Source organism: Oryctolagus cuniculus, chromosome 21 (assembly GCF_964237555.1).
Source record: "Oryctolagus cuniculus chromosome 21, mOryCun1.1, whole genome shotgun sequence".
NCBI lineage: Eukaryota > Metazoa > Chordata > Mammalia > Lagomorpha > Leporidae > Oryctolagus > Oryctolagus cuniculus.
Window position 1 is genome coordinate 1,291,333 of NC_091452.1, and position 13,698 is coordinate 1,305,030.

The 13,698-nt window shown below is 65.2% G+C and overlaps 1 protein-coding gene across 3 annotated transcripts in view; it reads right to left on the reverse strand.

The window, feature by feature from the left end:
- The window catches only part of ULK1 (unc-51 like autophagy activating kinase 1), a 25,156-nt gene continuing 11,458 nt past the window's right edge, over nucleotides 1–13,698 (reverse strand). For all 3 annotated transcript variants that reach the window (XM_051829846.2, XM_017340235.3, XM_008253189.4), the window contains 23 exons: nucleotides 13,221–13,394; nucleotides 13,076–13,149; nucleotides 12,553–12,654; nucleotides 11,889–11,947; nucleotides 11,728–11,810; nucleotides 11,324–11,374; nucleotides 10,926–11,014; nucleotides 10,219–10,366; nucleotides 9,327–9,387; nucleotides 9,079–9,168; nucleotides 8,587–8,712; nucleotides 8,159–8,316; nucleotides 7,981–8,067; nucleotides 6,961–7,229; nucleotides 5,850–6,043; nucleotides 5,520–5,629; nucleotides 5,297–5,440; nucleotides 4,618–4,790; nucleotides 4,371–4,543; nucleotides 4,044–4,162; nucleotides 3,492–3,649; nucleotides 1,806–1,941; nucleotides 1–1,732 (listed from right to left, as the gene is read on the reverse strand). In XM_051829846.2, coding sequence (XP_051685806.1) covers nucleotides 1,677–1,732; nucleotides 1,806–1,941; nucleotides 3,492–3,649; nucleotides 4,044–4,162; nucleotides 4,371–4,543; nucleotides 4,618–4,790; nucleotides 5,297–5,440; nucleotides 5,520–5,629; nucleotides 5,850–6,043; nucleotides 6,961–7,229; nucleotides 7,981–8,067; nucleotides 8,159–8,316; nucleotides 8,587–8,712; nucleotides 9,079–9,168; nucleotides 9,327–9,387; nucleotides 10,219–10,366; nucleotides 10,926–11,014; nucleotides 11,324–11,374; nucleotides 11,728–11,810; nucleotides 11,889–11,947; nucleotides 12,553–12,654; nucleotides 13,076–13,149; nucleotides 13,221–13,394 — 2,834 coding nt within the window. In that variant the 3' untranslated portion in view covers nucleotides 1–1,676. The remainder of the gene's footprint in view (nucleotides 1,733–1,805; nucleotides 1,942–3,491; nucleotides 3,650–4,043; nucleotides 4,163–4,370; nucleotides 4,544–4,617; nucleotides 4,791–5,296; nucleotides 5,441–5,519; nucleotides 5,630–5,849; nucleotides 6,044–6,960; nucleotides 7,230–7,980; nucleotides 8,068–8,158; nucleotides 8,317–8,586; nucleotides 8,713–9,078; nucleotides 9,169–9,326; nucleotides 9,388–10,218; nucleotides 10,367–10,925; nucleotides 11,015–11,323; nucleotides 11,375–11,727; nucleotides 11,811–11,888; nucleotides 11,948–12,552; nucleotides 12,655–13,075; nucleotides 13,150–13,220; nucleotides 13,395–13,698) is intronic.

Consider the following 13,698-nt stretch of genomic DNA (forward strand, 5'->3'; position numbering starts at 1 on the left):
AACAATTCCAAAGGTTTATTTCCATTTAACCTGACGTCACACGATGTAACGAAAAAGGGACTCACAAAATGTGTTAAAACAGACGGAGGGCAGAGCACTGTCTCTCGGAGAACAGGCCACGCAACCACAGGCAGCGTTCACGGCCGGGGCCCTGGATCCCACTTGGGACACACACACGCACACACAGGGGCACACAGGGTGGCCACGGGACAAGGGCACACCGGGATGCCGGGCGGGGCCCCAGCCGTGGCGCCAGCTTCTCAGAGGCTGGGCTGTGGCAGCCGCAAAGCAATAAATACTAACGTGGGACATGCAGCAGGGAGGGACGGAGTCACGGGCGGTGACAACACAGACGCGTCACGGGGATTCTGTCTTCTGAGTCCAAGCACAGTGGCGATATTTCAAGTATTGCAAAGAAAAACACGTGTATCTGTGTCTGTGTCATATGACCTCTGAACACCTTGCTCTGGGTGCCACGGACCCACGTCTGCCTCCTGTGGACTCTCCGGGGTACATTCAAGTAGATTCAGGCAGAGCTGAGCCACAGAGGCCACACAGGCCCCAGCCTGTGCCTGTCCTGGGAGCTGGAGGGGGCCTCTTCCTACCCCCTCCAACAAGGACTGCCTGCCTCGGCAGGAGGGGCGGGGCCGCCCCCAGGTCCGCAGTGACCCGTGACAAGCAGCCATCTTGACACCAATCTGACAGCTAGAGCTCGGCGGGGGAGGGTCTTGCATGTTGTTGTGTGTGTTGTGCCTGTCCACCACGTCAGGTGTGGGATGAGTGCTATCCACCTGCCTAATGTGTCCCCTGGGCAGGACAGCGGGTGCACACAGCCACAGTCACGCCCTCACACACGCACCCACACGCAGTCACACACACGCAGCCAGTACCGTCTGCCCCACGGTAAGGCCAAGGCCCAACTCTGTCCCTGTCCCTGCTTTCAAAAACAATGCCTTAAACGTTTGCAAGTTTTCTTCTTTAAAGAAAAAATCAGCTTAAAAAAATGAGACACGGCCTGGGGGGAAGGCAGACGGCGACCTCCATGGCCGGGGCGGGAGCTCGGAGCTTCACCCGGTCTGCCGCTGCACACCGCACCCAGGCCAGGCCCGCACTTGCTCACGGAGCTGCGTACACACGCACACGCGTGAGAGGAAGCAGACACACACCTCGCAAGGCCGCAGCCAGACAGCAGATCCTGCCCCTCGGTCCGTGTGGTGGGCCCAGTCTCCATCTGCATAAAGTGCTCAGGTGATTGACAAAGCTGGGCGGGCGGTCTCTGAGGGGGGGGTCCTGGAGAAGAGGAGGCCACGCCCCTCTCCCGGGGCAGAGCCACCGGGCAGCGAGGCCGTGAGGACAAGCTCTCTTTGGCATGGAGTCAGCGGTGCTGTCTCAAGGCCTTGAACTGTCCGGGGGTCTTGGCAGTAGCAGGGTCCCCGCGTCCCACCTGCCCCCGGCACCCCTGCCTGGCGGGAAAGTTCCGCGAGTCCGGCCACAGAGGGAAGCAGCGCTCTGAGCAGCCGCAGTCCTCCACGGCCAGGACGCCTCCCGCCCTGGCTCCGTCGGGGGCCTCAGCACCATCCAGCAGCCCCGGGGCCGGCAGGCTTGTCCCGGCAGGTCCACCAGCACACTGAGCCCATCCCGCGGGGCTCGGGCACGGCGAGCTGGGCTCCGGGTGGTCAGGCACCAATGCCGGTCAGCAGAGCCGAGAGTCTCCGCTCGATGCACAGTTTGCCTACGGGAGGAGGAGGCGGCGGCGTAAGGCGGGAGCACCGCTGGGCCCGCCCCCACGGGCCGCCCCCACTCACACTTGGCGATGTTCTCAATGTCGGCCTGGTCAGACAGCAGCTGCTGCAGCCCCTCCAGGAGCAGCAGGGCCTTGTGGTAGCGTGGCACGCAGCCCTCATGGTGCTGGAACATCTCGTCCAGGGCGGCCGACTGCACCTGCAGGGGAAGGCAGAGGCTGGGCCGGATGCCGTGTGTTGGGATGCCATGTGTCGGGATACTCCTGTGTCGGGATGCTCCTGTGTCAGGATACTCCTGTGTCGGGATACTCCTGTGTCGGGATACTCCTGTGTCGGGATGCTATGTGTCAGGATACTCCTGTGTCGGGATACTCCTGTGTCAGGATACTCCTGTGTCGGGATGCCATGTGTCGGGATGCTATGTGTCAGGATACTCCTGTGTCAGGATACTCCTGTGTCGGGATACTCCTGTGTCGGGATACTCCTGTGTCGGGATGCCATGTGTCGGGATGCTATGTGTCGGGATACTCCTGTGTCGGGATACTCCTGTGTCGGGATACTCCTGTGTCGGGATACTCCTGTGTCGGGATGCCATGTGTCGGGATGCTATGTGTCGGGATACTCCTGTGTCAGGATACTCCTGTGTCGGGATACTCCTGTGTCGGGATACTCCTGTGTCAGGATACTCCTGTGTCGGGATACTCCTGTGTCGGGATACTCCTGTGTCGGGATGCCATGTGTCGGGATGCTATGTGTCAGGATACTCCTGTGTCGGGATACTCCTGTGTCGGGATACTCCTGTGTCGGGATGCCATGTGTCGGGATGCTATGTGTCGGGATACTCCTGTGTCAGGATACTCCTGTGTCGGGATACTCCTGTGTCGGGATACTCCTGTGTCGGGATACTCCTGTGTCGGGATACTCCTGTGTCGGGATGCCATGTGTCGGGATGCTATGTGTCAGGATACTCCTGTGTCAGGATACTCCTGTGTCGGGATACTCCTGTGTCGGGATACTCCTGTGTCGGGATGCCATGTGTCAGGATGCTATGTGTCGGGATGCTATGTGTCAGGATACTCCTGTGTCAGGATACTCCTGTGTCAGGATACTCCTGCGTCGGGATACTCCTGTGTCAGGATACTCCTGTGTCGGGATGCTCCTGTGTCGGGATACTCCTGTGTCAGGATACTCCTGTGTCGGGATACTCCTGTGTCGGGATGCCATGTGTTGGGATGCTATGTGTCGCGAGTGCATAGGAACCGTGCGGGAGCCCTGGCAGAGGCGGCTGTGGGGACCAGCACTGTGGGTGACCACAGGCTCAACGGCAGCCACTCCTGACTGAGCAGGAAGTGGAGCAGTCAGACTTCGCCCTGCACATCGCTTTGGGCTGGATTTCGTGCCGAGTGAGTGGCCCTCAGTGTAGGGGCTGCAGGCCGGGGCCCAGCAGTCCGCGAAGGACCTCGAGGCCAACTTGCCTGAAGACCAGGTCTCACCTCAACTGGGGACAGAGCTGGGAGGCGGGGCACGGGCACAAGCTGCCTGGGCTGCGGCTCTGCGGTGGACAGAGGCAGGGGCCCAGTGCCAAGCGCCCTGCAGGGCGACTGGAGGCCCCTCCTTGGGCATGCTGGCTCTGGAGTTTGAGACCCCACGGGGACAGTACTGTCCCAGGAGTGACAGCCTCACGCCCGTCAAGGCCCTGGCTCAGGCAGCAGACCTGGCCTGGGAGTGGGGACCCTCTCGCCCCGTTACCATCTGCACGGCGTGGCTGAAGATGAGCTTCTCGGCGGTGATGCTGTGGACGCGGTCCAGCAGTCGCTGCTTGTCCAGGAAGAAGCGCTGCAGGCGCAGGCGCAGGCCCTGGCAGGACACCACGCTGGCCTTGTACAGCGCGTTCAGCTTGCGCACCACTGTGGGCAAGTCCTGAGGTCAGCCCAGGCCCTCGGCAGGGGGCTGGTGTGACCGCGGGCAGGGGAGGGGACCAGACGCGGGGCTCGGGTCGGCAGAACAGCACACCCAGTGGGGCCTGCCGGGCCCAGCAGGGTAGAAGGTTTATGAGATGTGTCCCCTCTTGCTCCCTACACTCTCTCCAGCCCTTAGCAACCAGCCAGCTCCGTACCATGTCCCAGGGCCACCGTGTGACCTCACACCCTCTGTGCTCTGTACCTGAGCACTTGCCCTCCCAGGTGGTCTCCCAGCCAGCCCAAGGGCCCTATCACCCTCCCCCTACCCACTGCCACCTGACTCCTCCCCCACACCCAGCGTCCAGCGGCTCCCAGGGGGGCTAGGTCTGCTCTCCCTCACCTTGCTTCACGGTAGATGACAGGCAGAGCTTGCCGGCCCGGATCTGGTCTATGGCTGTCTGCAGGCCAGCAGACAACAGCTCGGCCACCTTCAGGTACAACACCAGCTGCTCTGCGAAGCTGGAGGGGGCAGGAGGGGCAGGGTCAGCAGAGCTGGCCCCCAGACCAGCAGCCCCCCCCCACCTCCTGAAATCACCAGCGGGCCCCCAGGCCAGCCCCCCCCCACCTCCTGAAATCAGCAGTGGGCCCCCAAGCCAGTGCCCCCACAGTCCCCCACCCCCACCCTGTAAAATCAGCAGTGGCCCCAGGCCAGCCCCCAGTCGCCCACCCCCACTCGCGGCTCAGCAGGCTGATCTGGTCGGCCACCACGCTCTCCTGCAGCTGGGACTCGGGGGCCGCGGCCGCCTCGCTGGCGCTGCCCTTCAGGGCGGCGATCTCCAGGACGTGCTGGACGAAGACGAGCGTGAAGCGCAGGCTGTGCAGGATCTCCGTGTGCTCTTGCTGTGGAGAGCGTGGGCGAGTGGCGGGACCGTCCCGCCGGCAGGGAGCCCCCCCGCCCCCCGCCCAGCGCTCACCTCCATGAGCGTCTCCTCAGGGAGGTCGGGGGCTTCAAAGGTCACAGCCCCCTCCAGGTTGGCGGCAATGGGGTCGGCAAAGCTGCAGCAGTGGCCAGGGGCCGGCAGCTCTGGAGCAGCCTCGCCGCAGGCCCCGACCACCAGGGGGCGCGTGGAGGAGCCGGCAGGGCCCACTGCGGACAGCAGGCAGGTGAGGGCGCCCGCCGCAGACCTGTCCCCACCCCACCTGGGCCCCTCACTCCCCACTTCACCCCCGCAGCCGGGCCCTGCGACAGAGACCGGGCCTCGGAACGCCTCCCGTCTGCAGGAGGCGGGGGGCGCGGACTGAGGGTGTCTGGGTGAAGAAGTGGGGACTTGAGCAGGGGCTCGCAGAGCGCAGGGCAGCCACCACCCTGCTGCACACGTGGCGGGACCCAGGACTGGAAGCCCACCAGCACAGGATGGCCTACCAGGGCAGCTGGGCATGGGGCTGGGCGCCCCTGGGGCAGGGGCTGCAACCACACTTTTCGCCTGATCTGGTTTTGCTGATCCAGGCCGACCCCCACTTCACAGACGGGAAGACTGAGCAGGGATTTCTGAGGTGTGCACCCTGCTTCCTCCATCTGTCCCTGCTGACAGCCACAGTCCAGTGACTGCCAAGTCGAGGCTCCCCAGGGTGTTGCGGCCAACAGGCCCTCACCTGAGAAGGCTGCAGTGCGTGGGCCCTGGGGCGGCGTGGTCCCACTTGGGGGAGAGCCCACGGTGAATACCACCGGCGCCGGGCTGCTGGCCCCGCCAGCACGAGCTCCTGGGTGCAGGTTCCCTCCGAAGCCAGCAGAGGGCGCTGCGGAAAAAGGTGCTCAGGGGCCGGTCCTTTCTTCACCTCCTAGCCGACACCCGGTTCCCACAGCCCAGATGCCCACCAGTGTCCATGGGCTTCTCCTGCAGGCTGTCTGTGCTGCCCCAGTCCGAGGCCTGCGTCCCAAATGCTGCCCTGAGCAGCAGGTCGGTGAGGCGGCTGGTGCTGAAGGACCTGCGGGAGGTGGCGCAAGTGGCCTGGGTGCCCGTCGGGCAGGTGGGTGGCAGGAGCTGGGGGCCTCCCTCCACAACACGACCCGGCTGGGCACCTGCACTGGGCCAGGCGCCACGGTGCCTGTCTTACAGATGGGCATGGCAGGGCAGGGCCTCAGGGCAAACCAAGTGCAGGCCTGGGTCTCCCCAGCCTCCCAGGAGTACGACACAGGCCAACTCACCGGCCGACGGGGCCCCTGGCATCCTCTGTGGGCCGCAGGCCAGGGCCCAGCTGCTGCCCCTGGAAGGGCCCCACCTCTGAGAGGTCGGGCAGTGTCCGGTTCCGTGGGGGCGTCATCACCATGCCCTGCCGGGCCAGGAGGGTCAGCAGGTTCTGGGAGCTGGGGGTCTTGGGGAAGTCGAAGGAGGACATGGCCTGGTGAAGGAGGGGTGGCGCTGAGAACGGCCCGGCTGGCACAGCAGAGCCTCAGCACCAGGGCGGGGGGTGCTGGCACTGGGCCTGGCTCCTCCCAGGGACAGTGTGTGGCCCAGGGACAGCATCAGGGTGGGGGGCGCTGGCGCTGGGTGGGCCTGGCTCCTCCCAGGGACAGTGTGTGGCCCAGGGACAGCAGGTCCCGCTCCACCCCAGAGGACCAGCACACACAGCACACTTCACACATGTGCACATGTAACACAACACATACGCTTACGCGCCTACGGCTCACAGGCATTATGTGTGTGCACACACTCACAGAGTGTAACACAAAACACCGCATGCATGGGCCTGCCCTCACAGCCCTGGGAAGTGGCCACTGCTCTGGGCCTATTCTGCAGACTGGGAAACTGAGGCAGGGAGATGGGAGCTATACCATTCCCCTGTGGTGACCCGCAGCCTGGTGCTGCCACAGCCCCACACCGCACAGCAGAGCAGGGCGGCCTAGGGGCCTCAACGGGCAGGACATGGGACGTTGGTCAAGGTGAGACGAGCCACGTGTCCCCACCCCACCAGGCCTCTGCCCAGGGGGGTGCAAGGCCGCCAGGCCCTTCGACAAAGGAACACTGCACTTCCAGGCAGTGTGGGGTACAGGCCTTGCAAGCCCCAGGCGGCTCTGCCCCGGCCTCCTACAGGGAGGCCCAGGGACACGCAGTGAGTGCCAGGTGCAGCGACTGGCTGTGCTGACCCATGCAGCAGCCGAGTCTCCACCTGCCCCTGGCTCACTGACCGGCTCAGAGCCTGGGCCACATAGGAGGCCCGGTGGCCCAAGCCCAGGCCCAGGCCAGTTGAGGGAAAAGGGCAACCCAGCCATCTCCTTGCCGGGGCTCTGTGGCCCAGACTCGTCTCCACACTGTTACCTTGGTGGGGGAGCCCAGGATGGGGGGCAAGGGGTTCCTCTGCAGGAAGTCGGGCAGCTTGGGTGAGCCGCGCAGGGGCCGGCAGGACTGCAGACCATGGGACGGCTGGGGAGGGCTGGCCTGTGGGGGGCTGAAGGCCACGCCTAGCGGGTCCGTGGGTGGCTTGGGCAGCTTGGGGCGGACGACATGCAGGTCAGACAGGTTGGGGGCGCTGTGCAGGCGATAGCCCAGGCCGGTGGAGCGGGGCGAGTGCTCGGGAGCAGAGGAGCCTGGGGACGGGACGCACCTCATTACCACACTCCTGGCCGCCAAGAGGACAGCAGGTCTGGCTACTGCCAGAGACCACCAACACGCACGAGGCCTCGGGACAGCCGGGCCCTGCTGCAACCCCACCACCACAGGCACCCAAGGCCGTATGCCCTACTCCTCATCTGTTTTTCTTTTTTCTAATTTGAGAGGCAGAGAGCTAGACCACCACACTGCTGGCTCACCCCCAAAACGCCTGCAGTGCCCCCCCCCAACCAAGCAGGGACCTCACTGCAGCTCTCCCCCGTGGGTGGCAGAGACCCATCTGCTGGAGCCATCCCGCCTCCCCCAAGCGTCCGCAGTCACGGGAAGCTGGAGCCAGGAGCCTGGGCTGGTCAAGCCCAGGCCATCCAATGAGGGATGTGGGTGTCCCCATCGGCACCTTCACCACGAGGACAAATGTCCACCCACCCCCATTCTCCATCTTGCACAGGGAAAGGGTGGTGAGGCCTGCCACGCCCCAGGGCTACACCGCTGCAGAGTGACCTGGACGTGGCCCTACAGCTGGGCTCTGTGACCCCCAGATTCATTCGTGCCGGTCACGCCCATCTCATCAAATCCCTGACTTCTTAACTTGGAAGAAATCAGCGCTAAACACAGAAGGACAGTCCCCCAGGCAAGGGTGGCCAGCCCAGTTCCCCTGTCCACATGCCCAGCTCAAAGCCTGCAGCTGCACTACCTGGACAGGGCACCTGCCTGGACACGGGGACATACCTGGACGCGGGGACCTGCCAGTCCGCATCTCAGCTGCTTGTGGGGAGGGAGCCCTGCTCCAGCCCAGCCGCTCAGGGATGGCTCCAACTGGGGGAACGAGGGGCCGCCAGGGTGAAGACAGACAGAAATGGCAGGCTCTCCCCCACCCCACCACGGCCCTGGGAGACCTCAGGCTCACCTTGCGGAGACGGTGTGTAGGGTCGGCCCCCACCCAGGGACAACTTCCTGGCCAGGAGGGCTCCGTCAGTGTGGGCTGGGGGCGAGGGGCTGGCCCTGGCCAAGCTCAGAGGGCTGGTGCTGCCTGACCTGCGAATGGCAGGAGACCTGGAGGAGGACCTGTAGCAGGGCGGGCACGAGGAGGTGAGCCCCCCACTCCCCGCTCGGCTGTGGGCACCCTCCCCCGAGGTCACGGTCCCTGCAAAGGTAACCACAGCCCAAGCGGCCTTCTGTGAATCAGAGTGTCACTGAAATCTGCCAAATTAACATCGTCTTTGTAAACTCACGATGTTACGCTGCTATCTACCAGGAAACTCAGAAGAACCCCAGCACGTCCACCAGGAGAATGGTGCTGCAGAATCAGGCAGTGTGCCGGGGCCCTGCACTCACCGGGGCGCCTGGTGCTGGGTGGGGGACTGCAGGTTCTGCTCGATGCGCTGGTAGTTGTGCACCTGCGTAGGCACTGGGATGGGGACAGAGGCACCACACCTGGAGCTGGAGAACGGGCCAGCCCGGCTGTGTGGAGAGAGGGGGCACAGGCACAGGGGTACAGCGTGAGCCCAGGCCCGGACACGCCAGGGTGAGTGGAGCGGTGGCCACTTGGGTCCCAGTCACCAGGTAGCTGGCCCTCCACCCTGGGCGCCCAGGCTGCAGCCAGCCACGGCAGGAGTGGGTAGGTCTGTAGGTGGTCCCAGACCCACCCAACCCCAGATCGGGGGCCATCTGTGGAGGCGTGGTGTCCAGGCAGGTAGGAGGGAGGCAGGGCCTCTGGACACACTGTTCCTGGCCTGGCTCTGCCTCATCTTGGTGGTCTCAACTGGGAAGCAACCCAGACACAGGCTCAGAGATTAGCCCACAGCCCATCCCGCTCAGCCTGCTCACCCTGAGGGGCTGGGGGTGCTACTGCATGGGGGGGATGGAGAAGGAGTCCGGCCGTGGCTGTCCAGGCCAGCAGAGGCCACCAGCGAGCTCCTGGGGACGGAAGGGACAGAGAGGGGCGTCTTCAGGCCGAGCACTCAGACCTGGAACATCCCCTGTCCCGAGTGTGGCACCTGTGTCCTTCCCAAACCTCCGACCCCAGCCCCTGAAGATCACCCTCCCTTGCCCTAAACAGAGGGCTAGGGGCTCACCCACTGTACAGCAGGCTGTCCGGCAGGGGCTTGGCACCAGCCGCCTCAGCCACCAGGTCACCTGTGGAAGAAGCGCACGTCTGCCCTGGCCATCTGCTGCACTCCCTGAGCGCCCCACACTTGGGTCCACAGGTCCTCTCCTCAGGTGGGGGGGGACTCCTGGTAGGGAGGCCACTGGCTCACACGTGTCACATGGGGCACACAGCACAGGCGGTAAGGTCCTGGCTACACTGGCCTGCCCCACACAGGGCACCATGTCCCTTCTCTTGTTCACACCCAACAGACTGGCCAACTCCAGGAGGGGTGACCACAGCCCCCCTCTGGTCCCACCCCACTCAGAACACCCAGGTTCCTGCCCCTGAAGTGGCTGCCCTGTGGCCCGGCCCCATCAGGAACCCTCTTCCTCTCTGCCTGAGGCTGGGCTTGGAACTCGCCACCCTCATTGCCACTGCGTAGCCTGTGCACGCCCAGGGGCCGAGCCTTGAGGTCTCGGGTGGCTGGGGACAGACGGAAGGCTCAGAGCACAGGGTCAGGACAGCTGTTGTGGCCCCGGTCACTCTGAGGAGGGCAGGTCCAAACGCACAGCAGTGACCGGGGAGGGCAGATGGGGGCACTGCGGACCGAGCCAGCTGAGCTGAGGGCCAGTCTGTGGGAGCAGCAGGAGCAGGCCCCGCACAGGCCAGAGACCATCTGCTGACCACTGCTGACTCCAGCAGGGTTTGGCCTGAGCAGGCACAGGCAGGCCACACAAAGCTCCTGACTGTCCATAGCAGACACGGGGTCTGCACGGCGCACATGCAACATGCGCACACATGTGTGGGGTCCATCCAACATGCCTGCTGCACCCCCCCCCAAGCACCTGGAGCGTGTCTGCCCCCCGCAGGGCCCTGACCTGGAAACTGGGCGGGGACCATGACGAAGTCGTCTGTGTCGCAGGAGTCCTTGCTGCTGCCCCCTGAGTCGCGCGAGCCATGCAGGAAGCCGGCAGCCGCAGCCGGGGAGGTGAGCGTCTTCTGTAACGGGGGCATCTCCCCCAGGGACTGGGGGTCAGGACGGAGCCAGTGAGTTTGAGGGGTGACTTCTGCCTCTTCTCGGCCTCAGGAAGCCCAGGGCCCAGTGCACTTCCCAGGAAGACGGCCATCTGGCCCTGACCTCACAGGGACGCTCACCTAACCCACGGGATGCCAGTTTGGGGATGGTAGCTTCCTGTCCCCTGGCCATGTCGGCGGCCCTGCCGCACGGCCAGTGCTGCACTAGGCACTCAGGACACCGAGAGTGAGGCCCAGGTCCCAGAAGCAGGTCCAGCCACTGCTCCAGGGCAGCTCTGCCGAGGGCCACACCCCCACATCTCAGCCGTCTCTTAGCTCAGACCCAGGCACAGTGCAGAGACCACGGAGCCTTTCCCAGGCACAGGCCCGTGTACAGACCCCACCCTTCGAGTCACCCCAAGGCGGGCCACTGCTCCCCAGCAGACGAGGGGAGCTGGAGCACAGGTGCCAACGGGGGAGGCCCCAGGAACCAGCCCCTCCCACAGGCAGGCCAGCACCCACGCACACGGAGCGAGCGCTGCCACGAAAGCCAGCGAGCAGGGGGACTCACCGGTGGGGAAGCCAGATGGGAGGTGCAGCTGCTGCTGGAGCTGCTGCCAGACCCTGAGCTTGGGTACGAGGGCACAGGCACGGGCGGGGCTGGGAGGGGGAGCTGCCGTCAGTCTGCAGGCCTTCTCCGACCCCCAGCCCGCCTGTGCGCGGGGCCTGCACTGCCCCGGAGGTTGAGCGTGAGTACCGGATCTGCACCAACCCTCGGCGGCCCCTCCACGTCACTGCCACCACCACGAAACCAGCTGGCAGCTGTCCCCAGGCGGCACAGCCCTCCCCCCACCGCCCCCAGGACACCCCATGGGCTTGGGGCCCACCCTCCCCAGTCCAGCACGTGGCGGGTGGGTCCAGATGCCGAGGCAGGAAGGGTACAGGCCACACGGCCCACACAGGACTCACACTTCTTGACCGAGGCGCTGGCGTCGAGGAAAGGGTGATGGAAGAACTCATCTGCGGAGAAGCAGCGGCGCCTCAGAGGGGCCCCGCCTGGGCGGCAGGGGGCTGGCCGGAGCTCCAGCGGGCTTTGGCACCTGTCTCCATGGCACCCCGCCTCGCCCACCAATGCAGGTGTTCCCAGCGCTGGCCCCACCCAAGCCAGGTTTCAGCCTTGCTGCTGGGAGAAGCCCGGGCACCCCGGACACCAGGGCACCCGGCCCATGGCCCACTGCTCACCCAGTGCCCAGGCTGGGGGCGCAGGTGCATGGGACCAAGCCAGGTGGGCCCCCGCCCAGACAAGCAAGTGCTGCAGACGGCTGAGGCAGAGGGGCGCCTGTCGGCTACGGCCGCCTGGGGCCTGCACTCACCGAAGTCCATGCGCTCTTTATGGTTGCGCTGCAGCAGGGCCAGGAGCAGCTGCCTGAGGGGGGCTGAGGTCTCGCGGGGGATGCTGAGGGATCAGGACAAGGCAGGGCTCAGCAGGGAGCCTGGGAACAGAGCCCTCCACGGGAGCGGGGCGGGTGCTTACGTGGGGACCAGCGTCTTGTTCTTCTCGTAGAACAGGCGGAGGTCCTGGGGGCTGCTGGCCTGGTGGGGAGCACAGCTTCAGCACCCCAGCGGCCCCGGCCCACCTCCCACCACGCTGTAGATGAGCAGGACCATGGTCTGGTCTCCAGCGGCCCTCAGCTGCCACGCTGCCTCCACATCTCCCCTCCCAGCCCCACCCCCGCCACGTAGGGCGGCCAGGTGGGCCAGAGGGAGGCATCACGCCTCCCTGCCACCCAAGGCAGCAGGGGTCTGGCGCCAGTGCTTGGCTGCTTTTCACGACTGATGGGTATCCCGCCCCAGAAAGGAGCCTGGGACAGTGGTGCCTGCTGGAGACCTGGCCAAGAGCCTCGAGGGCTCACATCCAGGACCACAGAGGGCAGTCAGAATGGGCCATGGCCAGTACAGGGCCCCTGCAGGAAGCAGGTCTGGGTCCTCTCGGGCTCAGGGCAATCCCCCCATGCAGGGGGCTAGGGCCACTGGGAAGGGAGGTGGGGGCCAGCAGCCTGTTCCCCCATGTGCACACATGAGGTGGGCTGACCAGTGGGGACTAGGCCCATGGGGGACACTGCCTTGGGGCTGGTCCTGCCCACTTACCCACACCCTCACTGTCCCTAACCAGGACTCCCATCTGTGGTCCCACACACCTGGAAGGGCGCCTTCCCCGTCAGGCACTGGTAAACGATGGTGCCGATACTCCACAGGTCTGCCTTCCCATCGTAGTGCTGGGACATGATCACCTCGGGGGCCTGTGGGTGTGAGAAACAGCTCAGCGCCACAGCCAACAGCAGACACCTCACACACTGACCAAGGAGCAGGTGCCAGCCACACAGCAGCCAATCCGAACAGAGACCCACCAGACTAACCAATCAGAGCAGACATCAGCCAAGCACCAGCCAATCAGAGCAGACACCTGCCAGTCTCCAACCAATTAGAGCAAACGGCAGCCAAGTTACCAGCTAATCAGAGCAGATGCCAGTCATGCCCCACAACGATTAAGACACCTGTTGGCAGCAGCCAATTAGAGCAGGCAACGCTCAAGCACCAGTCAGGCACCCACCCATCAGAGCAGGCGCACAGGAAACAAGTTCAGCCCACACTGCCGGCTGCAGTGAGGCCACAGAAGGGCTCTGCTGTGGCCTCGTGGGCTTGCGTGCCAGGGCCACGTACCATGTACATGGGGGAGCCGCAGAGCGTGGCCGCCATCATGTTGCTCTGGAGGTAGCGCGCGAACCCGAAGTCAGCTGCGGGAGAGACACGGTGAGCAGGCGGGAGCCCAGGCCGGCACGCGCCCGCGCCCGCGCCGGGGCCTCACCGATCTTGACGCGGATGTTGCTGGGGTTGGCGCGGCGCCCTCCGGGGTTGGCCAGCAGGATGTTCTGGGGCTTCAGGTCGCGGTGGATGATGCCTTTGCTGTGCAGCAGCCGCATGGCGCCGGCGATCTGCTGCAGGAACAGCCGGATGGTGTCCTCGCTCAGCGTCCGCATGGCTGCGGGGAGAGGCGGACTCAGGCCTGCCCCACGGGACACCCCAAGTCCAGAGGGGTGTGGCCTGGTCCTCCCAGCCACAGGGACCCACGCCCAGCAGGAAGCAGGCAGACCTTCACCACAAACCAGTCACCATGGGAGACCAAGTGCACCCGTGACCTGCAAGCCGGCAAGGCAGGCCCTCCACCCTGGCCTCCGGCTGTCACCCTCCCCGACATCAGCCCAACTGCCAGTACTCTGTCCGCCAAGGCGTGTCACGGCCGCCCCTGGCTCCAACTAGCCTGCTCTTGCCCATGCAAACACCAG